The sequence below is a fragment of the Mus caroli genome, chromosome 12, assembly GCF_900094665.2.
Source record: "Mus caroli chromosome 12, CAROLI_EIJ_v1.1, whole genome shotgun sequence".
Classification (NCBI taxonomy): Eukaryota; Metazoa; Chordata; class Mammalia; order Rodentia; family Muridae; genus Mus; species Mus caroli.
In genome coordinates, this window is record NC_034581.1 from 94,498,383 (window position 1) to 94,524,838 (window position 26,456).

The window sequence follows — 26,456 nt, forward strand, 5'->3', positions numbered from 1 at the left end:
ACCCTCTACCCTTCTGGCAAATCAGTGAGATTGACAAGAACATGACAGTTTCAAAGGCGAAACCTTCAAAGGAGGTTCTGAGTCTGATGGGAACTCATTTAACTTTTTATCTAGCAGTCGATTTTAAAGTCTGAAGCAGCTGCCTTTTTCTTCCGCTCACCCATCTCCCAGAGCACGCCGCTGTCTTAGCCTCGAAAGCCTGAAGCTGCCTAAAAGCATCCCCAGAATGGAGTCGTTGTTTGCAAATTAACTATGAGAGAGAAGCTAGCCACAGCTTTCTGTTCCTCTCTTCTTTCAACAGGAAACTAGCAGAGAGTGAGGCGCCCACTTGGCTCTTTTCTGGTCCTCTTGGTCTCAGGCAAATGAGGCTGTCTTTAGGACCCAGCGGGGGGCTTCCGGAAGGGGAAGCGGCTGGCTAGCCAGGCCGCGGCGCCCGCGAGTTTGAACTGCGCGCATGCGCATGCGCGCCGCGGGGCGGGGTCTCGGCGGCGGCGGCGGCGGCGGCGGCCTGGCGGGTCAGGTAGGTGTCTGCGGCTGCGGGCGCCGGCTCGGGGCGGGCTCTGGCGGCGGCGGCGGCGGCGGCGGTAACTCTGCGCCCGCCTTCCTCATGGCGGCGCGCTGGCCGTTGCCGTCAGATGTGTTAATGGAAGGCCAGCAGGGCTCGGTGCAGACCGCGAGGAGAGCGGCGAGGCCGGGGTCCTTGGGCAGGGTTCCTCCGCTCTGAGTCCCGGGAGCCCCGGACCCTGCGCTCCTAACCCTTGGGACGCGCTGCAGAGCCGCTGGCCTTCGCTCCCTCCGTGGGCCATGCTCCACACCAGGGACACTGCTGTGAAATAGGGCTGTCTTAAGGTTGAAATGAATCCGTACGCTTGGAATTGTGTCCGGGCAGAGCTGAACGTCCGGGGAACATTGGCAGCTTTACGATTTGCTTACTGTACCCCCAAATTACTGCTCCTTGACCATCGTCAGCACCCCACAGCCCAGCTCCTGCAGAAGCGTCCTTATCGCCACGTGTGCACAAAGTTTTGTTGCATATGATCATTTTAAAAGATTAGACGGGCCAAGGCACTCTCACTGGGAGTTCCATTGTCTTTAGAATAAAATTCGGCTTTTAACTTGCCTTGCTGTCCCCACCCCTTCTTTCTGGACCATTCCTGTGTTACAGTTCGAACCTAGCTTCCTCCTCCTGGCCTTCAGCAGGTTGGATTCCATCTGTTTGGAATGTTTCTCGACTGCCTTTTAGCCCGCGGATTCCTTTCCCTCCCAGGTCTCATGCTACGCCACAAATGATTCCAAAAAGTTATCCCTGTAAAATGTAGTGAGCATCTGTAGTCATCTTGACTTTTAGGCTTTTTATGTGTTAATGTATGCCTTTCACCCTGAAATTAAATCTGTCTGGGATAGAGGCTTTATATTGTTAACTCTTTATTCCCGTTCTCAATTCTGCTTACTTCTGGGCTCGGAGGAAGGACCACCTTGGAGGAATCTGGTGCCTCTGTCTTAAATGTCTGAGGAGTAGTGTCTATATAGAAGAAATACTGAGTCTGCTCAGCCAGCCGGGCAATAGTGGAAGCAAGGTTCTAAATGGAGTGCCTTTTTTTTTTTCATCAGCTGTGTGTGTGTGTGTGTGTGTGTGTGTGTGTGTGTGTGTTTGTACAAACACCTATACAGGCAGTTTCCGACTGTCTTACCACAGTTGCGCTCTGCCCTGTTCTAGTGAGTCAGACTCTCACAGAACCTGGCGGCACTTTTCTTTCTGGGTAACTGGCCAGTGAACTCTCAGACCTCCTTGACTCTATCACAATGTTGGGGTCACAGGCACAGGTATTATGCTGGGCTTTGGAACTCATGGCAAATCCTCTTATCCACCTCAAAGCTCTAGCCCTCCGTGCATATTTTTAAAAGCCCTTAAGGAAATTTCTGATGACATTCTGAGTTTGCTGTCTGGTGAAAGGATTCCATAAGATTTTTCCCCCCATCTTGGTGCAGTATCCAACACTGCCAAATTCCATTGCCTCGCCTGCCTTTAGTTTATATTTATTCTCTTTACACATATGCTGTTATTTTCTTCATATTTATTTGAATCCACTCCTATGTAAATACCTTTACAAAGTAGACTTTATTTTGCTGTGATAGCTGTAATGGAGCCATAAGCTACATTCTGCTGACAGGAAAACAAGCGTTACAGGTGCCTGTGGAAGAGTCCGGGGCCCACTGGGAGTTCAGAATCAAAATGTAAAGCATTTTTTACAACTCAGTTTTCTCCTTGATTTAAGTAGAGACCAAATTGGAATTGGAGGGGGGTGCTGTCATGTGCTCAGTCGGTGGCAGGCCCCAGTTGCTTCCACTGTGGGAATCACTGCTGCTTTGATTCCAGGCTGGGACATCGGTGGGTAGAGGGGGTACACCTGTATTCTCCTTCTTTCAATGTCCCTTACTGCTACTGTGACTTTGCACTTCTGCTATGCTAGGCACTGCCTGGTGAGATAGAAAATAAACTGTGGAAAGGAAGCCGTGGGGAGTGTATCAGGCCGGGCTTTGGTTCCAAAAGCTCTCTGGCATGCTGGGACCCTGGTCCTGTTCGAGGGAGCAGTGCAAGCGGATGCTGACCAGATCTACTCTTCCACATTAGAAGCCATTTCCTACACGATCTTGACATTTACATCTCAGCAGCTCCTCTCCAGCAGGAGAAGGACCTTGTTTTCATAATGAGGTTGGTAACCTGGTGGGCAGAATGACAAGGTACAGTTTCATTAGCTATTTCCTTCCATGGTAAACAGCCCTCCAGCATAGTTTTGAATGTCAGCCATCTCCAGACTTAAAGTACGTGTAAAGCCTGGACCAAACAGGGGGCTTTGCTTTCTGAGAAATGTCTTTTTCAAAACTTCATTTCTGTTTATTTTACCAGCTCATTGTACATTATTGGTAGGGGTGCCCCACCCTGCCCCCCAATGTGGTTTTAGGAAATGCAGGCAACACTAAAAACTACAGAAATTGTCTGAAGAGTTTAGAGTTACCAGAGAGGTTGCTCAGGCTTTTCGAGGTTCCAAGATGCTGACTTACTGATACAGGCCATGGTCCTTGTATTCACCTGGGACGAGATGGTGAGCATCTCTCTGGATTCTGCAGACTGTGCTCCTGGCAGCAGCCAGCCTCTGAATGATAAAGATCAGCATGGTGTCTGTGCAAGGATGACACACGAGTTTGTGAAGAATTTCTTATGTTGGGAAGGGAGAAAACCGATTTGGTGGAGCACACCTAATCTCAGCACCGTAGACGGGGTGCACACGCCTAATCTCAGCACCATAGACGGGGTGCACACACCTAATCTCAGCACCATAGACGGGGTGCACACGCCTAATCTCAGCACCATAGATGGGGTGCACACACCTAATCTCAGCACTGTAGTCAGGGGAGCTGGAAGAGTGTACCCAGAAAATCTGGACTACAGAGCAGGATTCTGACCGGAAAAAAACAGGAATCTACAAACAGCTTCTTTCTCAGACTGGAAACAGAATTCTCACCCCAACATCTGAGATCTACTCTTTGCTTTAGCATGAAGAATAAATGTAGAAAGTCCCAGTATTTAATTTGTTGTTGTTAGTTGGTTGTTGTCTTTTTTTTTTTTTTTTTTTTTTTGGTTTGGTTTTGTTTTTAATTTTTTGTGCGTTTGTATATGTGTTTATGTTTCTGTGGGTAGTACATATGTACAGGCCAGAAGACCTCCTGAAGTGTCATTACCCAGTCTGCCCCTTTTTGTTTGGGGTTTTAAAATTTTAATAAAAAATTAAATTAGCATATAAAGTGTTATTTACAAACAAAGCGTGTGTTTTAGTAAATCCCCATATACACACACCTCGCATCCTTGTCGCCTCTGTTTTCAAGTGACATGTGTCTTTTGCCCTCTCCCCATGTTAACTCACCACCACTCCTTAACCTGTCTTTGTCTCCTCTCTAGTTTTTTTTAGGCTTTCTGTACTTTTGCATCTGTTTTTACACAGACATACAAGGAAAAGAAGACCTACATTTAATATGAGAGGCAACATATGATTTTTGACTTTTCTGAGTTTGAGTCACCTCATTTAATGTTACATTTACCAGATCTATCCACTTCCTAAAATCTTCCTTATTTCATTTTTCTCTGCAGCTGAGCAAAATCCCATTGTGTCCATGTGACCAACCTTCATGATCCATTCTCTTACTGACAGGTGTCTAGGCTGGGTTCATTCCTTGCTATAGTCAATACAGTATCGGATATATATGCTTTGTGTGTGTGGTTTTGGGTTTGTTTGGGAGGTGGTTTGTTTGTTTGCTTGCTTGCTTTTTGTTTTGGTTGGTTGGTTTCACTGGCTTGGAAATCACCAGGGAGACTAAACTGGTTGGCTACTGAACCTTAGGGATCCACCCATCCCTTGGCAATCTAGTCTCTGCCTCCATAACACTGAAACAGTAGCTAAAGAGATGGCTCAGCAGCTAAGAGTAGTTACAGCTCTACAGAGACCTGAATTCGGTTCCCAGCATCCATGTCCAGATAACATAAAATCACCAACGACTCTAACTCTATGAGATCCAAGGCTCTCTTTTGGTCTCCTGGGGTAGGTATATCATAGACACAGGCATTCACATAATTTTCAAAAATTTTATTGACTTAGTTTTGAAACAGAGTCTCGCTAGGTAGCTCATGATAAGCCACAAATTTACTATATTATCCAAGCTAGCACAAACTCAAAATCCTTTTGCCTCAGCCTTGAAATCAGGGGTGAGCCACCATACCCAGCCTTAGGACTCTTAATTGAAGATTCTGTTAGTAGGTTCCTTACCATGTTGATTTAAAGTTTAAGGAAGCTAGAATTATCATCCAGAGTTGTTCTTTACGTGGTTCTTTTTAATTCATAAGATTAAGTAGTCCCTTCAGAACAAATTAGGTCTGCTTAAATAGGTCTATCCACCGACCTCTAGAGTCTAGAATAGTGGGTGTGCATTAAGATAAAAAGATACAAGCAAGTTAAAACAGAACAAATAAAAAATAACCTGCACCTGAGCTCCTTTAAGGACGTGTGTTGCAAACTGCTCTGTCCGCAGTCTGCTTGTCACAGCTTGGGTAGCTGGTTTAGAGACTGTTGAGGAAAACACCTAAGCTAAGTTCTCACAGCCTCTAGAAGTGAGTTGGACATCGTAGAAACTGACACAAAGCTTTAGAAGGCAGATGCAAGGGTTCAAGCTGCATATAGCGCCGGCGGTCATCCTTCACTGCAGGAGCAGGCGACCCCTCTGCAGCCCCCACACTTTGGCTGTCAAGTGGTGTGCAGGCCAGTTGAAGTTAAGTGTACCAATGAGCTGTGAAGGATGTGAGGATACGTCCTGTGCTCTCTGTGTAAGAGCTCCTTGGAATATGTAATTTACAGAAGAGACCTTGTGTGAATCAACTGGAATTAACTGAAGAGATTGGTTTAAGAGAGAAATTGTGAAAAGTGATCAATACCTTAAAAACAATATTTTTTTTTAAAAAAGCTTGAAATGTGTGTGTGTATTTACTTGAAAACCTGGTGTAAGATCGGGTGTAAGCTTTCCTACTTGTGGGAGTTTTTAATTGCTGAGAGTTGCAAGGTCTGTGGTATATTGCTTTTTATCTTGGTTTACCCAAATCATACGACATCATTTTCAGCTGTGAAGCAAGCCTCGATGCCCAGGCCATAGGAGCACATACTTCTGAATCTGTATTGCAGTTTTCCTCGGAGCTTTGTATTCATCTGTCAAAGGCAGCACATTAGGAGCTGCTGGAAAACCTATTCAGACCTTTCCCAGTTAGCGGAATGAATTTTGCAGTTAATGCCAGAAGTACATATATCCTCTATTTCCTCGTCTGAGCAGGAGACTGTAAATCAGCCCAACTGTGTGTGAGCTGGAACTAAAGTATGTGGCTTTGGTACAAATCCTTGCCTGCAGGTTTCAGGAGCCTGAGTTCTGGCGTGGACAGTAAGCTAATGATGTAAAGTTAGTTAGCCCCTCACAGCAGTGCTGACGGACTGCGCACACGGCAGGCACTGGTCATTCGCTTTGCCCCTCACGCTTGGCTAAGCTAATGCAAATGCCTGGCTTTATTCATCACTTGAGTCTTGTGGGTGCCTGTACACGAGGGAAGATAAATTCATAAATTCTACTTTCACTCTAAAAAATTGAAGTGTGGGCCAACAAGATGGCGCAGCAAGTTAAAGTGCTTGTTGCTAAGCTTGACCTCCTGAGTTCAATCTCTGGGACTCACGTGGGAGAGAAAGGGGACCAACTCCCTGAAGTTGTTCACTGACCTCCAGTTGTACTCTTCCCCCAACAAATAGATATTTATATTTGAGCCAGTAAATTGGTTTAGTGGGGAAAGGTGCTTGCCGCCAAGCCTGATTCTCCGAGCTCAGTTCCTGGGCTCCATGTGGTAGGAGGAGAGAGCAGACTCCTGTAAGATGTCCTTTGACCTCCATACCATGCCACACACATACTACTCCTCCAACATATACATGTCCATATACACAAAAGCAAGTCTAATATTTTTTTTAATTAATGGCAAGCTTGCCTAGCAAGCACAATGCCTTAAGTTAATTCCCAAAACACCAAAATAAAATAAAAAATGAACATGGTCTGAATTACTCTTAAAAGTTCCTTAAGATGGCCTTAACCTTACCTGCCTTTCTGTGGGCTTCTAGACCAAGTCTAGACTGAAAGACAGCAGGAAGTAGAAGGTGGCTAGGATTCATCATAAGAGATCATGGTGTTGAGTAAGTGGCCCAGCCTCTGGTGACAGAAGTGCTGTGTGTTTTGCACTCTCCCATCTGACCCAGAATATGAGAGCCATGAAGTTGTGTTGCCAGTTGCCTGATGAATGGGAAATAATGCTTTCGTCATTCCTTTTCAGAAGTATAATGTCCCAAGAAAGCAGCTACGGGAAGTGGACAATATCCAGTAGTGACGAAAGCGAGGATGAGAAGCCCAAACCTGACAAGCCATCAACATCCTCTCACCCCCAGGCTGGGCAGGGAGTGTCGAAGGAGCCCACATACACCTGCTCAGAGGCCCGCAAGGCTGCACACAAGAGACAGATCTCACCTGTGAAGTTCAACCACACAGACTCGGTGCTACCCCACAAGAAGCAGAAGAGTGACTCCCCGGAAGGTCTCGGCTGGTGTCTCTCCAGCAGCGATGATGAACAGCAGCCAGATGTGACACAGCAGGAACAGCCTAAGAGAGTGCTGCCTCAAGAGAAAAAGCATGTCTCCTCACCCGATGTGACTACTGCCCAGAAAGTTGTGGATAGAAGCCCTCCTGCCAGCCTTAGGCCCCAAAGGGCAGACGATGAGTATGAGACCTCAGGGGAAGGCCAGGACATCTGGGACATGCTGGATAAGGGGAACCCCTTCCAGTTCTATCTCACTAGAGTGTCGGGGATTAAGGCAAAGTACAACTCCAAAGCCCTCCACATCAAGGGTAAGAACAAGGGATTTTAGGAGCTAATGAGCCATTTCCCCCTCGATAAAGCAAGGGGTACAGCTTAGAAAGAACCCATCTTAACAACCGGGGATCAGGGGGTGGTGGGAGGTAGTTTGCCCTGAGTGTGTGTGTGTAGATGGTTCACTCAGGTCGGTGGCATTCCTAGAGTCTTCCTCAAAGCCCTATAGCTCAGCCCCTGGTAGTTCTTGGCACTGTGCTTAGAGTTGCTCAACGTTTCAAGTAAAGGTTAAACTTGACTGGTAGTTCTGTTAGGTGCACTAAGCTTCACAGTGGTTCAGTGTGGTTCTGGGCCAGCAGCTTCAGAGTCATCTAGATCTTGGAAATGCATGTTCTCAGTCCAATCATAGTTTGATCAAATCAAACTCTTGTGGGTCAAGGCTGCCACCTATGCTCTCCCTCAGCCTCCAGAGAGTGGCAATGCCTCGTGATGTTTGAGAACTCCCACTTGAAAGCCTGGTTTTGGTTCCTAGGACAAAGAAGCAAAAATGAGTGCTGCTGTACGCAGGCTGACACGTCAGGTATGAGGCAGAGGATGGTCTCAGGTGTTTCTCTGTATCCCATGGAAGAACAGCGGAGCATGTGGACTCAGAGGGCACCGATCCCTTCCTTTGCCGCTCGTTGGCTCTGTGGTTAAGACAGTATGAGGTGGGAATTGAGAACGGAGCAGGTGTGTGAGGTGAGCAGTTCATGCGCAGTACGCAGGTAGACACAGCGTCATCCCCATGCAGTGAGAGACACAGTAAGCATTCTCTCACTGCAAGCACCGCATGCAGATAGACAGAATTAGCCACACTTGAATCCCGTTCTTCTTGTATCTAAATCCATGCTATTTGATGTACTGAGCTAACACGAGCCGTAATTATAGGTCCTCAAGATCTCATGGAGGACAGTGGCCGTCCAGTGAATCCTGGAGAGGGGCAAAGTTGAAACAGCTAGAGGTGCAGACAGGGCCAGCTGGAGGACTTCATTATAGCTTATCTCCTAACTCCGCTGGAGTCTCAACATGAGGAATTTCCCCACTGGTCGTTTTTGTTCTTTCAAACTCTTTGTACCTAAGAAGTTAGCTCAATGTCTAGAGAATAGGAAGTCCAAGTGACCGCCAGATAAGTGATCTAGCCCACTTCCCTCTCAGAGGCAACTCAGTAGGTACCAGAAACCTAGAGTGAGACATCCTGGCTCAAACCTTAACTCTGACCCTTCCGGTTGAATGGCCACATTCTTCTGAGACTCCCCTTATCCAAACAAGAAGAATAATACCTTACCTCTAAAACTCCCTGGAAAGATTAAGGTCATCCGTGGGAAGTGCTAAAAACAGCGCCTGCCCCTAAGAAGCCCTGTGCAGGGGGAAGAGAGTGTTGATCGTGGCATCGGTAATAAACAGCGCCCTTCCTATCTGTCCAAAATCAGCCAAAGTCAGGCTTGAGGGGAACCAAGTGGAATGTCCCCAGAGGTGACCTGCAGTGCTAAGGGTGTGAATGTTCTCTTGTGGAAAGCAGGTGCCCTCTGGATGCAGGGGAGCAGCACTGGGGACATAGGTGGTACAGAAGGAGGTGAAGATTCAGAGCTCCTGGAAGAAGACTGTGTCATGATTGGCATAGTCACAGAGCCCAAAGCTGAGCAGCCATCCAGGGCTTGTGTTTAGATTGAAGCTCTGCACTCTAATGTGTTAGAGTGTGTAGTCAATATTAAGTAGCAGATTTTAGAATTGCCTCATGGGTCTTCTGGATAATTACAGCCCAGCCCTGTCGTAGCTCTCCACTTAGTCTTTTCTTGGCTGTCACCAGCTGCTGCTGGGAAGGATGCTTGGTATGTTATGAAATCTAGAGGATTCTTATCTACAAATCCATTTGTCTTGTCGTTGTAGATATTTTATCCCCTCTGTTCGGGACACTTGTCTCTTCAGCTCAGGTGAGTTTATGGTAAATTGTGTTTTCTTTGGGTGATGAGAAACAGACAATTAAGCAACTTTATAAGAAAATATGACAGCAGATGGCTTCTCGGTCTTATACAGTGTCCCCTAAGCTGACCACTAACAGGCAACACCTGACTCTTGATCAGGCCACAAAGACTGGCCAAGAACTCACTATGCATCCTCTACCTGAAAAACCTTGGGAGATACTTCCAACCTCCCGGAATACTGGTGTGGCCTGCTGTGGGAGGGCGGGTGGCATGGTGAAGACCAAGTCAGGTTTGCATTGCTTTAGGAAAATGATCCTCTGCAGCGAGCGACCAGAGGAGGAGTAGAATTGATGACTACTTCTGCAAGTTCTAGGGCTCTTGACACACCGAGCTGGACCCTTGGTGCTAAGAAGTCATCATAAAGGTCCCAAAGCTTAAGGACTGTCAGGAAAAAAGGGTCTTGTTCCCCAAGCAAGCAAAGATGCCACCTTCCTGTAATGATGGGGCCTGATCTCTGAATCAAAGCCAAATGAGGTGCATCTGCATTCTCTCTCAGCTAGACTTGACCTCCTGTGCCCAGGATTGGCCATGCTTTAAGAGGAGGCCTCCTCTTCAGTAGAGACACTGTGGAACCTGTGGATAGTAGGTGCTAATTATAAACAAGTGAGAGTCCCAGGCAGGCTGGGAAGTTGTGTTGAAAGGAAGTGACCTTTCCTGAAAGTCCCAGGATCCTTATCTCTGTGACGTTAGGGAAGCTTTGTAATCCTGAAAATAATAAGAAATAACGTAGTAACACTGTTGTGGAATAGAGATGTTGTCCAATTATGTGCAGCTAATATCCTTAGAACCTCTTTGGGCATCTGGTTCCATCTGTGCAGATTCCTTTAACCAAGTGTTCGTCAAGATGAGGTTTGGGTTGTCTTTTGCAAGCTGCAGCATAACGGACTAGGTTTACGAACACTGTAGCATGTGGTTGCATGAGAGATTCTTTCTGTTTAATAGCAGTTCTCGTGAGGGTACCTGTGGCTGACTTACTTTTCTTTATCCCCATCTAGTTTAACTACTGCTTTGACGTGGACTGGCTCATAAAGCAATATCCACCGGAATTCAGGTGAGTCCTGGGATGCCAGACAACCAGGCAGTGCTGTCGAATGCGAGCCTTGCACTTCGCAGACTTGCCGTCCATCTTTCCTCCATATTTCACTTGACATCATTGTAAGCAAAACGTTTGTTTTGAGAGAACAGCATTTTAGTGTGTGTGTGTGTGTGTGTGTGTGTGCGCGCGCATGCAGGCTTGAGTATTGATCTTCAGGAGCCATCTTCTCCTTTCTTTTATATTTTATTTTATTTTATTTATTGTGTTTTTTGAGGCAGGTTCTTTTGTTGGCCCAGTCCCAGGGGTCTGCCTGCCTCTACTTCTCCAGCCTTGGGATTACAAATGTACACCACCATGCCTGGCATCTTTTACATGGGTTCTGGAAAATCAGACTCAGGTGTCCATGTGTCCAGTGCTAACACATACCAGATGAGTTACCCCCTCTGCTGAGAACAACACGTTTTACCTAGTCAATCACACACATTCTTTTCATAGACTTAAGAATGGTTCACTTGGCTCTGTCTAAAAGTAAATAAGGACAAATTCCAACTCAGTGACAGGGCTTCATGGGCAAAGTTAATGTGAAGGAACAGTTGGGTCTTGTGGTATCTAGATGTGTGCATATGACCACACGGCTCAGCACAGCAGAGCTCTCCTTTCCTAGTGATTCCTCCAGAACTGTCTCTGGAGTTAGGAAGGGACCGTGACCTTCTTTTACCCAGGCTAAGGTGGCTTAGAGCTTCATTGCCACCTCTGGCCACCCTTTAGCCTCCTGTGAAGCAATGCAGCCGAATACAGTGACACACAGCTGTCTGTGTTCGCAACACAGACTTGTGCAGAATCCCTAACAGTCAGTGGATGGAGGAAGACACTGAAAAAAAGAAAAGATGAGTTCCAACTTCATCAAGTCCTTGGTGTGTTTAAGGCATCAATTGTGCAAACCTTTAGAAAGTATAATGTACAGATTGTCCCAGCAGCTTTGTCACAGAAGGGCTTATATTTGACCAAATAAAAGGGCAGTTGATGTAGTTGCATATTAACCAAAAACTCAAAATAACAGTAGCTTAAAAAAATAAATCTTTCCAGCCTAAGCAGCAAACAGTAGGTATCTGTGGTTTAGGTGGAGTACCAGGGCTTTTCCTGTGACCTAGCTACCCACCTCTTCTATCATTCTGTCCTACCCCCCTAGTGTTTGACTTCAGTCTTCACAGTTACCTTAGGGTCCAGGATGACAGCCTACGCTCCAGCCCACTTGTCTGTGTTCCCGGTAGAAAGGAAGAGACAATAGAGAGGATTCACATGCCGTCTGTGCCACTCTGAGATGTTCTGACTGGTCCCGAGTCTCTTTTCTGTTTTGTGGATCAGAGCTCAGTCACATGACACTAGCCATCTCTAAGAATAGATGTGTGGTCTTCTAACTGAGCCCACCTTGTCTTATGTGGGCTCGGGGCTTTGCTAGGAAAAGAGAGACTGGATATATAGGGGCAATCTGGTCCTTGCCTCCAGCTCTCTTGGCAGTGTGTTCCTCGGGTTTACACTGCTGTTTTCTGGTCCTTTTCCCTTTGTTTCAAGGACCTTGAAATCAAATGTCACCTTTCCACAGTATTGACAAAGTGTTGCCTATAATTCCTTTAGTGCTGCTTATGGGTTGAATTGATGTTTTGGATTTCTAAGCCTTAGTTCCTCTGCACGAGACTGTATTTGTACGTCGAGTCTTTACAGAAACCATGAGTCAAGCTGCAGTGAGCTCGCTAGGCAGCCACTAATCCAGCATGCTGGCATCCTTATAAACCAGAAGAAGCTGAACACAGACAGAGGAGACTGAAAGGGGAGTGTGATCTGTAAGCTGAGCAATGCTTGCGGCCTCCTGAAGCCAGAGTGAGGCCTGTTCTTCCTCAGGCCTCTTCAGGAGGCAGGTGGCTGGTACCACATCCCAGGCCTAACCACTTCCTGAACTGTGGCACACCAGAGTTCTGTGATACAAACCATTTGGCTTGCGGCACTTGGTTACAGCAACTCGAGCAAAGTCAGAGTCCTTCTCCCCACCCCTTGTTACCAGATGGGAATTGGCGAAGACTGATCCCAAGTCTTCAGAAAGTTGTGAAGATCCTACAAAGCTACAGAGTGGTGGCCATGGCAACTTCAGGGAGCACCCAGACTTAGATGTGGGCTGCCGCGGGTGCTGAGGGTCTGCATCGCACTGTGTGTGAGTGCCGCCCTTCTGTAGTAGTCCACAGAACAGTAAATCTGGAGGCATGGATGATCGAGCACTTCAACATCTGTCTTCATGCTTAGTGCTCCCTAGAACATGAGCGTCTCTTACGTTTTTCTCTGTGTGGTTTGCTGCTCGCACCATCTTTCTAAGTAGGGAAGCTTTAGAATGCATGCTACATCTGTTTGTGTGGCAGTCCTGCTAGAGCAGTGCTAGCCTAGCAAGGGGATGTGACAGCCAGGTGGCACCTGAATGACCATGCCCCGGGGTGCTTTCCAGTTGAATGTTGCCCTCGGCAGGATAACCTAATAACCTAAGTGCAGCTGCGGTTGTTTATCTTATTTGGGTGCTTGTGAGAGAAAACTCATCTGTTTTCCTTGCTTGAGGAGAGTTTGTAAAGATACATTGATTTCTAAGGATTGGCTGAAGAAGTTGAAGTACCTCTTAAAGCCTTTTAAAGCCAGGTATGGTGGTTTGTGTCCGTAGTCCAGCACCGGGGAGGCTGTGGAAAGAGAATTATGGAGTTTGAGCCTAGTCTGGGCAGTGCACCGAGTTCAGGGCAGCCTGCACGATGTATCAAGACCCTACCGTAGAGTAAATGAACAGGAAAGGTCTTTTTAATGTGTTCTTAAGATGTTTATGGCCTTTAGAATTTAAAAGTGCAGAATACCCAGGGCTCTACTTCATTGACTCACTGCCTGTGAGCAAGCCTGCACCTACTGAGGGCTTGGCCTGTTTGCTCTTGTGTGCTGGATCTTGCACAGTACAGAGAGCATGGACCAGGAGCTCGGTGAATAGGTGCAGGTGAGATATAAAACTTTTAGTGGTTTACGACCGGGGGAAGGGAAGCATCTTGTCAACAAGCCTTGTCAGTTTTGAGGGTTTTTTTTTTGACTAATTTCTATTCATTCATTCATTCATTTTGCGTGTGTGAGCGTGTTTGTGTGTGCGTTTACACATGCCAAGATGCACTGTGGTTAGAGGACAAGTTGTGGACATCAGTTCTCTCCTTCCACCATGTTGGTTCCAGGGCAAAGTACTGAAGGTCATTAGCCTTGGCAGCAAGCCCCTTTTCTCACTGAACCATCTCACTTGCCCATATGTTTAGTTGACTCCATCTTAAACACTTGCACAGAACCTGCTATGTGTTCCTCTGAGACAAGGAAGAACTTTGTAGGGTTACAGCTCACCTGTATCACAGCAAACCAGGCTTAGGAAGTAATGAGTGAGCCCCGACAGTCACTACATGATGTTAGCCATTAGCTACAAAGGCCAGCAACAAATAATACAGATAAGACGTTTGTATTCCTCAATGAAGCAAGAAGCCAGCTTTGTGACCAGTGCATTTTAAACATTTCTGATCTCTTTTCAGGAAGAAACCGATCCTGCTTGTGCACGGTGATAAGAGGGAAGCCAAGGCAGACTTACATGCCCAGGCGAAGCCCTATGCGAACATTTCCCTCTGCCAGGTAAGCTGCCTCGTGCCTGGACTTCATGCTCAGTCTGCAGGTTAACCGATTCCACCCTCGCCCTTGGGCAGCAAACCCCTGATTTCTTTATCTTGACTTGAAGTCTCCCTCCTAGTGACTGCTGCACGTTGGTCCAGAATGTCGCACTCTCTGGAACCACACAGAGCAATTCTCTTACTGGCTCCTGGAGAGGCTCCTGGAGTTGAGGTCAGCTGTCCTGATCGCTTAGTCTGTCTCCAGGCTAAGCTTTCTCTTCCTTTGTGCTCAGTGCAACAGGCATCTCTGCTCAGGCCAGCTGGCGCTTGCTTGTGCCTAGTTTGTCTGGTGCCACTTGGATTTCAGCATGGGGCTGGTCTCCTAGATGCACTCCAGTGGCTTCGGGCCTCTTTGAATGCAGCCGATGACTGCTTCCATGACACCTCTGTCTTCTGTTAGCCACCACTGACTCTTTAATTGCCCTAAGTTCTTTTTCACATCAGCCAAAGAAATTGAGAGGCCTATAGATTAAAAGCCTGTTATGAACCCAGCCTAGTGAAGCAACATCGAATGGCCACATACTGGAACCAAAGCTGAATGCAAGATGGGAAAACAGAAGCCATTGTCCAGTTTCTCTGTGTGTTCCATAGTTTTGCCCCCTGCTGGGTAGTCAGCCTGCAGTGTGACTGATGACTCTCGGGCGTGTTATAGCAGCTACTTTATAGTCTAGGTCTGAAAGAATCTCTGTGTTATTTTGAGCAACAAGCAGGCAAAATTTGAAGGAAAGGGATTGAGGGGATTTTTTTTTAAGCTTTTCTTTCTTTGGAAAGGCTACCTGTGAAGTGACAGGTAGAACAGTCACCATTTCCTGACTCTATGAGCATGATTGCCATTGTGAAACACAGTTTTCTCTCCTTGTTTTCACTATCGTAAAGTGGGCTCAATGACTGGGAACATGGCTTACTGCATAAAAATATTTCCTGCACAAGTATGAGGACCTAAGTTTAGTCTCCACACCCACTTTAAAAGCCAGGGGGCTGCATGCACAGCTGTCCCCCCAGTACTGTGCCTGCATGCACAGCTGTCCCCCCCAGTACTGTGCCTGCATGCACAGCTGTCCCCCCAGTACTGTGCCTGCATGCACAGCTGTCCCCCCAGTACTGTGCCTACATGCACAGCTGTCCTCCCAGTACTGTGCAGGGTGGAGAAGAGAGGACCTCTGGGGCTGGTTGGCTGCCAGCCTGGCTTCAGGCTCAGCGAGAGAGGTCCTCCTGTAGCTGCCAAGCAGACTGCATCTACCACCCTGCGTACAAAGCAGGATTTCTGTTCTTAAAGTAGAGATGTGCTGTCCTTTCCTTGTAGGATTCCTTTCCTCACTCAGGACGTGAGAGTTTCAGCTCACATCTGATTGCTCTCCTTCCAGCTAAATGGAACCTGTGATTTTATTTTAAAGAGAACACAATTGGGTTGATTTTTAAGCACCTCGAGGCATTTTTTTTTTCCTGATTTATCCCATTGAGGATTATATCACTGTGGCTTCAAACCATGCTTTCTTCTGGACTGTGGATGTAATTCAGTGCTAGAGTGCTTGCCTAGTATCCACAAGGCGCTAAGTTCTACCCTCAGTATCACTGAGAAAATCCTCTTCCATCAAACGTGTTTACAGTTCACCTTATGCATAGAGGTGTGTTTATGCCTTCATGTATAGGTTGCCTAAAATTCTATTGTTTGATTTGCACCAACAGAAGAGGTTAGTTCTTCCCATCATACTAAAAGTAAACTGACAGGAATCCTGAAAGCCCATGAGCAGGATGGCCACCAGAGGGCATAAGCACACACGGCTCCCAAAACCTTTACAAAGCACTTCACCTGAGTGCCTCACTCTAGAGAAGTGAGTGGTTCTCAACCTCCCCAGTGCTACAACCCTTCAATACAGTTCCTCATGCTGTGCTGACCCCCAACCATAACATTATTTCATTGCCACCTCATGACTGTAATTTTTCTACTATTGTGAATCATAATGCAAATATCTGTGTTTTCTGATAATCCTAGCCAACCCCTGTTCAACTCTCAAAGGGGATTACAACCACAGGTTGAGAACCACTGCTCCAGTGGGAGATGCAGGAGAACTGTGGCCCTGTCCTGTCCTGCTGAAGTGCCTTTCCATATTGAGTGTTTCTGGTAATAGCAGTCATCCGGGAATCAGTTGGCTGTGTATTTAGTGCAAGGGGCTGGAAACAAGGGGCTCAAATACTTTGTCTGAGTTCTGCCTCAGCTCTAGGTCTGGGTATATGGCTGTGCCTTGGCTACTGTAATAACATTTATAGATGGAAAACTTTTTTTTTTTTTTTTTAGACTGGGCAGCTTAAATAACAGACATCTAGGAAGCCGGGAGTCAGGTCACTGTACAGGTCACTCTGGTTCTTGGTAAAGACTCTGCTCGTACCTTGTGGTTGGCTGTGTTCTCCCAGTATTCTGCATGGTAGAGAAGTGAGGGTCCACTAGCACTCTGGTCTCAGTGAGGACTCTGATTGTATTGGAGACCCACATCCACCACCAAGTCCGTCTCACTAAACACTGACCCGCTTGGCTTTGCCCTTTAGTGTGTGAGTTGAAGGGTGGGGATGACACACAGGCTCATTCCATGATGCTCATTCTGGCTTTGTCACTTCCCATTTGGTTAAATCTGACTTGTTCCTGTATAAAATGGATTCCTAGTGGCATCGTTACAGCGTTTGAAAGAGTTGGTCCATTCACCCCCAAAAAAGCATTCACTAAAGAGTATCTGCTGAAGTTGCTTTTATCCCTGTTGTTTGTGCCTTAGTCTGGCCTGAAGCATGTTACTGGTAGCCAAGTAAACTCGGGAGCCAGTTCTCCTAGCCACTATGCTTTCTCAGTTAAAAGTGAGCTGGTAAAATGATTGTGTGGTTTTACAGACGTGAAATACAGTTCATAATTTTCTTCTCTAGTCAAACAGCACAAGTGCATGCTGGTCCCCATGTGTTTCCCCAAGCTTCGTGGGTCTGCTAGGAGCCTCTGCAGACTGCCTGCTACCCACTTCATAGTCCAGTTGTCCATGTCTCCCCTGGCAGCCAGTCCCATCCTTCCATCCTATAGTTGGGAGAGGACACTGTTTACGTAGATGTATTGCTTACAACAAAAGACCTCTTTCCTAAGCACTTAGGCATATTTTCTCATCCTCCCCTAACAACTAAATCTCATAACAATAGCCCACTTTAATCAGGCAAAAGCAAAGTCATAGAACATAAGTTATTTTCCAAAGTCAGGCAAATTGTGAGGCAGGATTTGAGGCCAGGCAGTGTATTCCTAAACTGATCACTCAGCGACTTGTTTGTTCCATAGCCATTCTTTCTGGCATATCCTGCTTGACTTGGGTCTTCTGTGCTAGATGTGAGATAAAATGTTTACCCTCGACACACCTGCACTTATAAAACTCATTCTGGGTTACAAGGTGGGCTTGGCATTGTGTATCTCCAGCTTCTGCTGCCTTTGTATGAAACGTTCTCTTTCAACTTAGCATCATGATGTCTTAATTCCACCAATTCCATGCTGCTTTAAATCTGTTCTTAAAACTCTGTTCATACTAACTTTCTTGGAAGCCAAATATCTTATTTAAAACTTTGTTTGGGATCACATTTATATTTTTTGGCAACTAAAAGATTAGGTTTCCCACTTATAATTTCTGTAATTAAAAATGTAATATGTATTAAATCATGTTATGTAAGGTCCCCCCAGCCCCCAACCAAAGTATTTTAAACGAGTCTGCTGTATACTGTAATAAAAGCTGTGTGCTGTTTGTCCAATAGAGGGCAGTCAAACAGTTTTGTTTTGTTTTGTTTTTAAAGAGTTGCCTTGGTCCCTTCCCCATTTAATTCTCAGTAGATAGTAATATTAAGCATTTAAGTGCAACTTTGTAAAATAAATTACTTTTTCCTATCCTAGGCAAAGTTGGATATTGCATTTGGAACACACCACACGTAAGCACCTTTTATGAAGTGGGGGAAGGTATGATTTTAATTGGTCAAAGGACATAATCAAGGAGCTCTCTGTCAGCATGGAAGCGTGAGATCCGTGCCTCGGAGGCCTCTGCCTGTTGCTCAGGACATCTGCCGTGGCCATTGGAAGACAGAATTCAAGAGCGGTCCTGTGGTCATAGACAACTCTGCGTGCTAAGTCAGCGCTTTTGACGGACCTGCTTTTAAAAGTTCTGTCATTTGGCAAGAATGAATTCCATTGAATAGTCTATTATTAGTCAGCCCCATACCCTGATAAAGGAAAACTGATTTTATGGAAAGTTGCCAGTCTGCAAGGCTCCAGTGAGCTCCTCTGAGATGGCTCAGGAGAAATTGGCCCACCCCTTCCTCTCATGTGAGCCAGTGACAGCTCGATTTATTTTTAACTTAGTTTCGTAGCCTCTCACCAAGTACTTTTAGGGTAATTCGGCTTTTCAAGTGGATAAAAACAACAAAATGTGGTTGTCTTTACTTTAATATTCTTACAAATCACATTTCTCTTGAGGGGATTTGGCAAAAGACTGTGACAGAAGATGCCTGTTCTCTCTTTTTAAACCAGGAGTGGAAGTGTGGGCCTTGCTGCCCCAGAGAGGAAGCAGTGTGCTAGGGGGAGTGGCGGTCCTCGGTCTGGCCTGACGCTGCTTCCTGCTGAAGCCGAGATGGACAGTGACAGTCTTGTGGCTGCCTTTCTCTCTGTGTGCATACAGCAGTATTTTTGCCAGTCTGTTGTGAAAAGGAGCCAGACTGGAAGCAGTTAGGCCTCTGCACGAAGTGATAGTTCCGTTCTCTGAGTTGTCCTGGGTGGATAGGGTAACATCTACAGGCCACCCCTAATTGGTAGCTTTTGTCCACTAAGGGACAAAAGAGAATTTAGAGTGAACTCAAGTACTGACTCATGCATAAAATACTCATTTTTTAGCTCTGAGCACACAAGATGCCAATTTCAGCTCAGAATACAGATTGCTGTCAGTGGGGGCAGCTGAGCCCTAATGCAAAGCACCACACAGGAAACCCTTTTCTCCCGCCCTTAGCTGAGACCCCAGGATAAATACAGTCTTGATTCTAGAAGGCCTTCTGCCAGCCCTGTCACCATTTGGGCCCCGGCATGATTTGTTGGGCCACTGGTGCCCGATTCCTGTGCTGAGCACGTGGTCTGTGCTGTGTAATGAGCTTGGCAGGGGAAAAGTTCCGATGTCCCTCTGTGCTAGCAAGCAATGGAGAGCTTGTCGGTCGTGCTGTCACCCCCGGGAGAGACTTGCGGGGTCAGAAGACTGCCTCAGACGCTGGCTTGGTGATGCTTCCCTGTGAATGCAGCAGGGAAGGAGCAAAGGGGAAGCTCCCCTTTGTTTAATCATATCAAAATTATTTGGTTCTTTTAATATCATACACCGGAAAGCAGAGACCTAGAATAAATGTGTTTATGTTCCTTGGGGATGAACATAGGACTAGAGATCATTTTTAACCTTAGTTTTTAATTTGTTCTTGTTTGCTCAGTGCTACAGTTGATTCATTATTTCCTTCGCCCCATTCAACCCTTGCTCCTTAGAGCAGCTCACACATGCACATTTTGTAGGTTAAATCTAATAACTCACAATTCAGAGACGTCACTGGAGTGGAACCCTCCCCAGTCAGAGAGTATCCAGGGTTTACATTTTGCTGGAACGTCAGTATCTTGTAAAGTATTGAGATCATGTCTGGAAATTTTAGTTGTTCATTATTTTAAAAATTAGGAGGCCGAGCTAGGAGAAGCAGGAGTTCAAGGACAGTCTACATGAGATCCTTCCTCTTCGAAAATTATCCAAGCAATCCCTGTAATGTCATTGAGTCTCCAGTCGGTCATCCTTGTCCCTGTAGCTTTTCACCTTTGAGTGAGAGCACGAAGCATGGGAGACAGAGAAGGGGAAGGCCTCAGCTCACAGTGATGTGATAACAACTCTCCTCCCAGCATGGAGGGACAACAGTCACTGTGAGGCAGGTTCTGGGATGTCACACACCTGAGCGATGTACTGATGAGGCATTGGCTGGGTACCATGTACAGGGCACAATAGAAGTAGTCAGGATTTCACTCCATCTACAGATGTGGTCTGTCCAGCATCTCCAGGGTGCACAGCCGTTCCGGGCACGATGTGTCACATGATGCTTTGGAATGGGAAAGTTCTTTGGTTTGGCCCGGAGTTGGGCAGTGCTCCTCTGTCTCACCAAGGCCGCATCTCCCACTCACTTTCTAGTACTGTAAAATGTTGACCATCCCACCTCCAGCCATGTCAGTACACATGGTGCCCTGGCTTGTGGGCATGTGTGAGTTCATGCTCATGGTGACTCAGATGGTCCTTTTCCTCCAGCACAGGCTCTGCACTTGGGTAAAGTGAGAATGCTTCGCTCTGTCAGTAGCGTGTGGCGGTGAGATGTCTCACAGGAAATTCTCAGTTCCCAGGCATGGATCCTAAGGCTTCTTGCCTCACAAGCACAGCAGCCGGCATCGTGGGAAAGTGAAGAGCCTTCCCTAAGGATGGCGCTTCCAAGCCTGTCCACCTCACAGCCTTTCTAGGCTACAAGACTGCCATGACCCACATCATCCGGGAAGTTGACAGGTCAGGCTCTAAGATGAACAAGAAAGAAGTGTGGAGACTGTGACCATTGTGGAAACCCCACCAATGGTGGTTGTGGGCATGGTGGGATATGTTGAAACCCCACGAGGCCTCCAGACCTTCACGACTGTATTTGCTGAGCATATCAGTGATGAGTGTAAAAGGCGGTTCTCTAAGAACTGGCACACATCTAAGAAGAAGGCTTTCACCAAGTACTGCAAGAAATGGCAGGATGGCACAGGCAAGAAGCAGCTGGAGAAGGACTTCAGCAGCATGAAGAAGAACTGCCAGGTCATCCACATCGTTGCCCACACTCAGATGCGTCTGCTTCCTCTGCACCAGAAGAAGACGGACTTGATGGAGATCTGAATGGGGGCACTGTGGCTGAGAAGCTCAACTGGGCCCGAGAGAGGCTGGAGCAGCAGGTTCCTGTGAGCCAGGTGTTGGGGCAGGGTGGGATGATTGATGTCATCGGCATGACAAAAGGCAAAGGGTACAAAGGGGCGACCAGTCGTTGGCATACAAAGAAACTGTCCCAAAAGACCTATCGAGGTCTGCACAAGGTCTGCCTGTGTTGGGACCTGGCACCCTGCCCACGTAGCCTTCTCTGTGGCTCGAGCTGGGCAGAAAGGCTACCATCACCGAACAGAGATTAACAAGAAGATTTACAAGATTGGTCAAGGCTACCTCATCAAGGATGGTCAACTCATCAAGAACAATGCATTTACTGACTATGACCTGTCTGACAAGAGCATAGACCACTGGGTGGCTTTGTCCATTATGGTGAGGTGACCAGTGACTTCCTCATGCTCAAAGGCCGTGTGGTGGGGACCAACGAGTGCTTACTCTTTGCAAGTCCTTGATGGTCCAGACCAAACGTCGGGCCCTGGAGAAGATTGACCTGAAGTTCATTGACACCACCTCCAGGTTTGGCCGTGGTCGTTTCTAAACCATGGAGGAGAAGAAAGCATTCATGGGACCACTCAAGAGAGATTGCATTGACATCAGGATCACTTTGTGTAGCTGGTGGGGTCTCACCAATAAAATATTTCTAGTTTTAAAAAAAAAAAAAGTGAGACCACTTCATGGGATTGCCTTGGTGCTGTTAGAGGATCCAGAAACCGTGCCTGGCGTGGAGGTGCCTGAGGTGCGTTTCCCACCTTCCCATTGGGAACAGAGCCCATTGCCACCCCTATACTTACGAACCGTGCTGTAGTCTGCCTCTTTGAGGAGTGACTCCATTCCTTGTCTTCCTATATTTTTAACTGGGGCCCTTGTAGCACACATCATAGTGCTGTCTTTGTAAAGATTACTATGTCTTTCCTTAAATCAATTCATAATTCTGTTTGATAGGATTCAGTGACAGTGATACATGGTTTCCTCGTAACTGATGCCTTGATTAATGGAAATATTTGTAGAGTTTTTATCATAAATCCCTAGCTGGCTTATCCTTAATTATAATCAGCTGCTAATGTGGCGACTGTGTGTGTCAATTTACCCAGATTTCAGGCACTATAGTTTCACAACTACAGAGAAGAGGGCTCAGCAGCTGTCATTTCCCAAGCCTTGCATTAATTTATTGTCTGCCAGCTTGAATTTCCTTCTCCTTTTGGCAAGAACTAAATATCTCATTCCCTTTTCTGATCCTGTCCTTTCCTTATCTTTTTTCTTTTCTCTTAAGAGGCAGGACCTTAGCCACACCAGGCCATAGTCACTAGAAGCCTGAAGCCTGACGCCTAGCATCCTAGCCCTGAACTCAGAGGCATAACCCTGCCTCAGCCTCCCAGGTTGCTAGTGTCACAGGCGTGCACTGCCATTCCTGGCCTCAGCCTCCCTCCCGAGTCCCTGGTATCACAGGCATGAGCCACCATGCTTACTTTTCCCCTTCTCTGTTGTATACCTCCTCCTGCCACACTTGATCTCATGGTGTGGCTCACTTGTTGTCACACATGTCACCTGAGTTACACAGATGAGTAGTAAGCAGCAGAAGACAAGAGTCACACACTTGAGAAGCGACACTCCAGTTCTGGAGAGAAGACGTAAAGTCCCTTAGTAGCTATGCTTAGGGACTCAGAAAGCCCTGGTGGGCAGAGAAGACTCAGCCCAGTTCCAACTGAGAGGACTTTCTTCAAGCCCAGATACAGAGCTGTGACAAGGGTGGCACATGGAATACATGTCGACCAGGACAGGGCATCAGACATCGTCCAGTCTTCAAACTGTAACCGACAATAAGAAATAACATTTTACACCTTCCAAATGTGACTGCACAGCCACGGGCTGAAGCAAAGGCTTTCTGGACTGATACTTTCAAAATATGCTGTAGATATTTCCATTGTTTGAAACGTGCTAGCCTGTTACACAGCAAAAGATTCTACTCCTACCTTGCTTGCAAAACACAGGGCAAAGATGTCCATGTGGTTCTTCATACCGAAATTATAGCCATGGATACTATGGGACCGGTGAAGGGATGTGAGCTCATGCCCCCAGGTGTTGGGAGCCTTTTCGAAAGATAGCTTTTTATGTGTCTCCTAGGATTTTTGGAAGGCAGTGTGTAGAAGGGGAGTTTATAATCACTAAAAGTTTGAGTAATACAAGAGGCTAAGCATGCATCCCTCCAGCTGTTGCCCTGCATTCTCACTAGATAATCTGCTTATTTGGAAAATTCTGTTCCTGATATTTTTTTCTCACCTCCCTCTCTTTGAAGGAAAATGATGCTCTTGCTCTATGAAGAAGGCCTCCGAGTTGTCATCCACACCTCCAACCTCATCCGGGAAGACTGGCACCAGAAAACCCAAGGGTTCGTAGGGCCGTGCACTGCATGGCTGTCGCTTATGCTGGGAAGGGGCCACGACCAGTGTGACTCACATGCCTCCTCTTTGTTTTTCTGCTTGTACACGTGTAGAAAAGAGGCATACCAGAAAGAGTCATAGTTCTTTAGCAGTGCACAGTGACTGCCCTACCTGATCCACACCTCCACCCCCACAGTCCTCTCCCACTCCCCGGCCTCCATCCCACTCTCCTGAAGTAGCCAGTGTTATCAGCCTGGTGCAGAATCACCTGTAACCATCCCTGATACACAGGAATACTTATGTGTAGATGTTTTGTAAAATTTACTTGGCATCTCTTCTATTGTTTGAGAATTTCACACATACATATAATGTTTTCATGTTGGGGTTGGTTTGTGTGTTTGTTTTTATCACATTGCTGCTATGTACACCCGGCTAGCCGGCACACACGTGTCTGGAGATTGTCCTGTTTCCACCTCCCGTCTTGCCATGGGAGCACTGAGGTCATAGGTGTGAGTCACCTCGCCTGGTGTTAATGCGGAGCCTGAGGATGCAGAGGGAGGTCCTCACACTTGATCAAGTTCTTTAACCATTATGTCATCTCCCCAGCCCCACTCCCCATTTCACCATCCAGAGGCCTTGTTTTTAAGAGGATATTTTGAGGGACGTGTCCAACTCAAATGGTGCTACCTCTCTCCTCCTTGGTTAATAGCTTTACTTCTCTCTCTTTCATTGAAGCCATTTCTGTACATCCCTGCCTTCCTGGGAGAGCGCTGGCTAGTGGCCTTCTCTCTCATGGAACATGCAGGCATTTGTATCACCTTGTTTCAGGTTCCCAGCATGCTCCACTGCTGCTCTCCCTGCTATCATCTCCAGGGTTACTTAGCCTGGGCCAGAGCTGCTCTACCTAGTCTCACTCTGACAGGCCCCTGATCCTCAGCAACCCCATGGGTTGAGCTGAAGTAAGGGGCCTTCCAGCTCACCCTCCGGACCTGCTTTGACCTCAGCGGGGCTCAGCTTCCCTTAGTCCTCTTAAACTATGCTTCTCAGGGTATGTTAGCCTGATTCCTGCAGGATCAAAGGGGTCTCTGCTTTGTCTCTAAAAAACCTTGGCCACAAGACTTGTTCTTGGTTGCCATCTCATCCCTTCAACTAGCCACCCCCACCCCCACTTCTTTTTCTTAATTTTAGATAGAATCTTTTATGTAACTCGTGCTGGCTGGGAAATCACTATGTGGCTATGTAATCCTAGCTGGTCTTGAACTCTTGATCTTTTTGCTTTGCCTTCCAAGTGTTGGCTCCCAGGACTTTGTTGATCTGCTGAGTCCTTTGTCCATTCTGCCTCACTGCCCAAGGAGATCTTAAGCCAAGCCTCTCTGAGCTGCTGCCTGGGCCTGGGGACTCCTACTCAGCCCTGTTAGGAAAAGATATGGACTTTAGATAAGTGTGTTCATAGGGAAAAAGGGATTATGAAACCAAACAGATTTATAAAGGTCACACACACACACACACCATTCTTAGGTGGCTCTCAGAATCTTGCCAGCTCATTCTGGAGTTGTGAACTTGAACTTATGGGCAGCATTGCTTCCTGAGGCTTCTCAAGTGATCGCCATGAGGAAGGCTAGAGAAAGTAGGGGTGTGGCTGGTACTTTATTCATTTCTTTAAAGAGAAATCTAAAAAAGCATATTACCTGGATTGTATCGTTCAAACTCAGAGTAAATATGCCATTTCCCTCCATCTCGCCTCTCCCAGCCACCTTAGTACAAAGCCCTGTTAATACAAAGCCCCGTTACCCTTGGCTTTGTCTGCTCTTCTCAGATACTTTGCAGTTTCACACTGTGATTAAAACAACAACATAAAAGCCCTGAGACCCTAAAAGGGGGCTGGAGAGACGGCTGAGTAGCTCAGAGCACCTGCTACTCACTCTTCATGCAGAAGTCCTAGGTCAGGTTCCCAGCGCCCACATGACGTCTCACAACCATCTGGATTCTCTGTCCAGTTCCAGGGGATCCAACATCCTCCCTGACCTTTGTAGGTAGATGCATGCGCACGGTGCACATACACACATGCAAATGCTCAGACACATAAAATAAGAAAATCTTTTTAAAAACCCTTTACAGATGCTCTCAAGTCCTCCTTTGTTGAAGCCTCAGCTGCGCTTGCCCCCTACTGTGTAGATGTTCTAGCTCCATCTCAGCTGTGCCTTCAACACCTGCTGAGGCCCTGGGTTTCAAATCATCCTCTGGGCTCGGGAGTTGGATTAGCAGGTGAGAGCACTTGCTGCTCTTGCAGAAGATCCAGATCGATTCCTAGCAGCCAATCAGGCAGTTCACAACTATCTGTAACTCCAGTTCCAAAGGATCCCGTGTCCTCTTCTGGCCTCTGTGGGCACCTGTATGCATGTGGTACACATACCTATATTCAGGTACACATAAAAGAAATAAACGTACATTCCAAATTATTTAACCCACTACAGTGTCCTCATAATCATTTCACAAAGTATATATATAAAAAAAAATGCCTCCTACCTTAGTATCCTAGTTTAGGAAGCCATTTCCTGCCATGAACGTTCTCATCCAGAACGTGCCCTGTCAGTGAACCTTCTGCTCTTTGGCTCTGAGGGATCGGTGGGAGGATACCTCCTCACACATCCTAGCTGGTCACTTTCCTGGCAAAGAAAGTTCTAGAGAAGTCTGACTACAGTGGCAAATCCAGCTGGATGCAGATGTGGTCCAGGTGTGGTCTCCCACCTTAGGCAGACCTGTCCCTCCTATACTAAGTTCCCCCTGAGATAAGCAGGGGCGAGTGCAGCGTCACTCTGTTGGGAAGGCATAGACTTCAGACATACAGCCAAGAGTTCTCATTCAGCCTGCCTAGCATCCCAGCAACCTGTAGCCC

The 26,456-nt window shown here is 46.8% G+C and overlaps 1 protein-coding gene and 1 pseudogene across 1 annotated transcript in view; both read left to right on the forward strand.

The window, feature by feature from the left end:
• The first annotated feature begins 482 nt into the window (after positions 1 to 482).
• Positions 483 to 26,456, forward strand: part of Tdp1 (tyrosyl-DNA phosphodiesterase 1) — a 68,033-nt gene continuing 42,059 nt past the window's right edge. Inside the window, exons 1-7 of the mRNA XM_021178876.1 lie at positions 483 to 520; positions 6,905 to 7,473; positions 9,362 to 9,405; positions 10,452 to 10,507; positions 14,077 to 14,173; positions 18,113 to 18,147; positions 23,476 to 23,568. Of these exons, the coding sequence (XP_021034535.1) occupies positions 6,912 to 7,473; positions 9,362 to 9,405; positions 10,452 to 10,507; positions 14,077 to 14,173; positions 18,113 to 18,147; positions 23,476 to 23,568 (887 nt within the window). The 5' untranslated portion in view covers positions 483 to 520; positions 6,905 to 6,911. The remainder of the gene's footprint in view (positions 521 to 6,904; positions 7,474 to 9,361; positions 9,406 to 10,451; positions 10,508 to 14,076; positions 14,174 to 18,112; positions 18,148 to 23,475; positions 23,569 to 26,456) is intronic.
• Positions 20,589 to 21,987, forward strand: LOC110307274 (annotated as a pseudogene).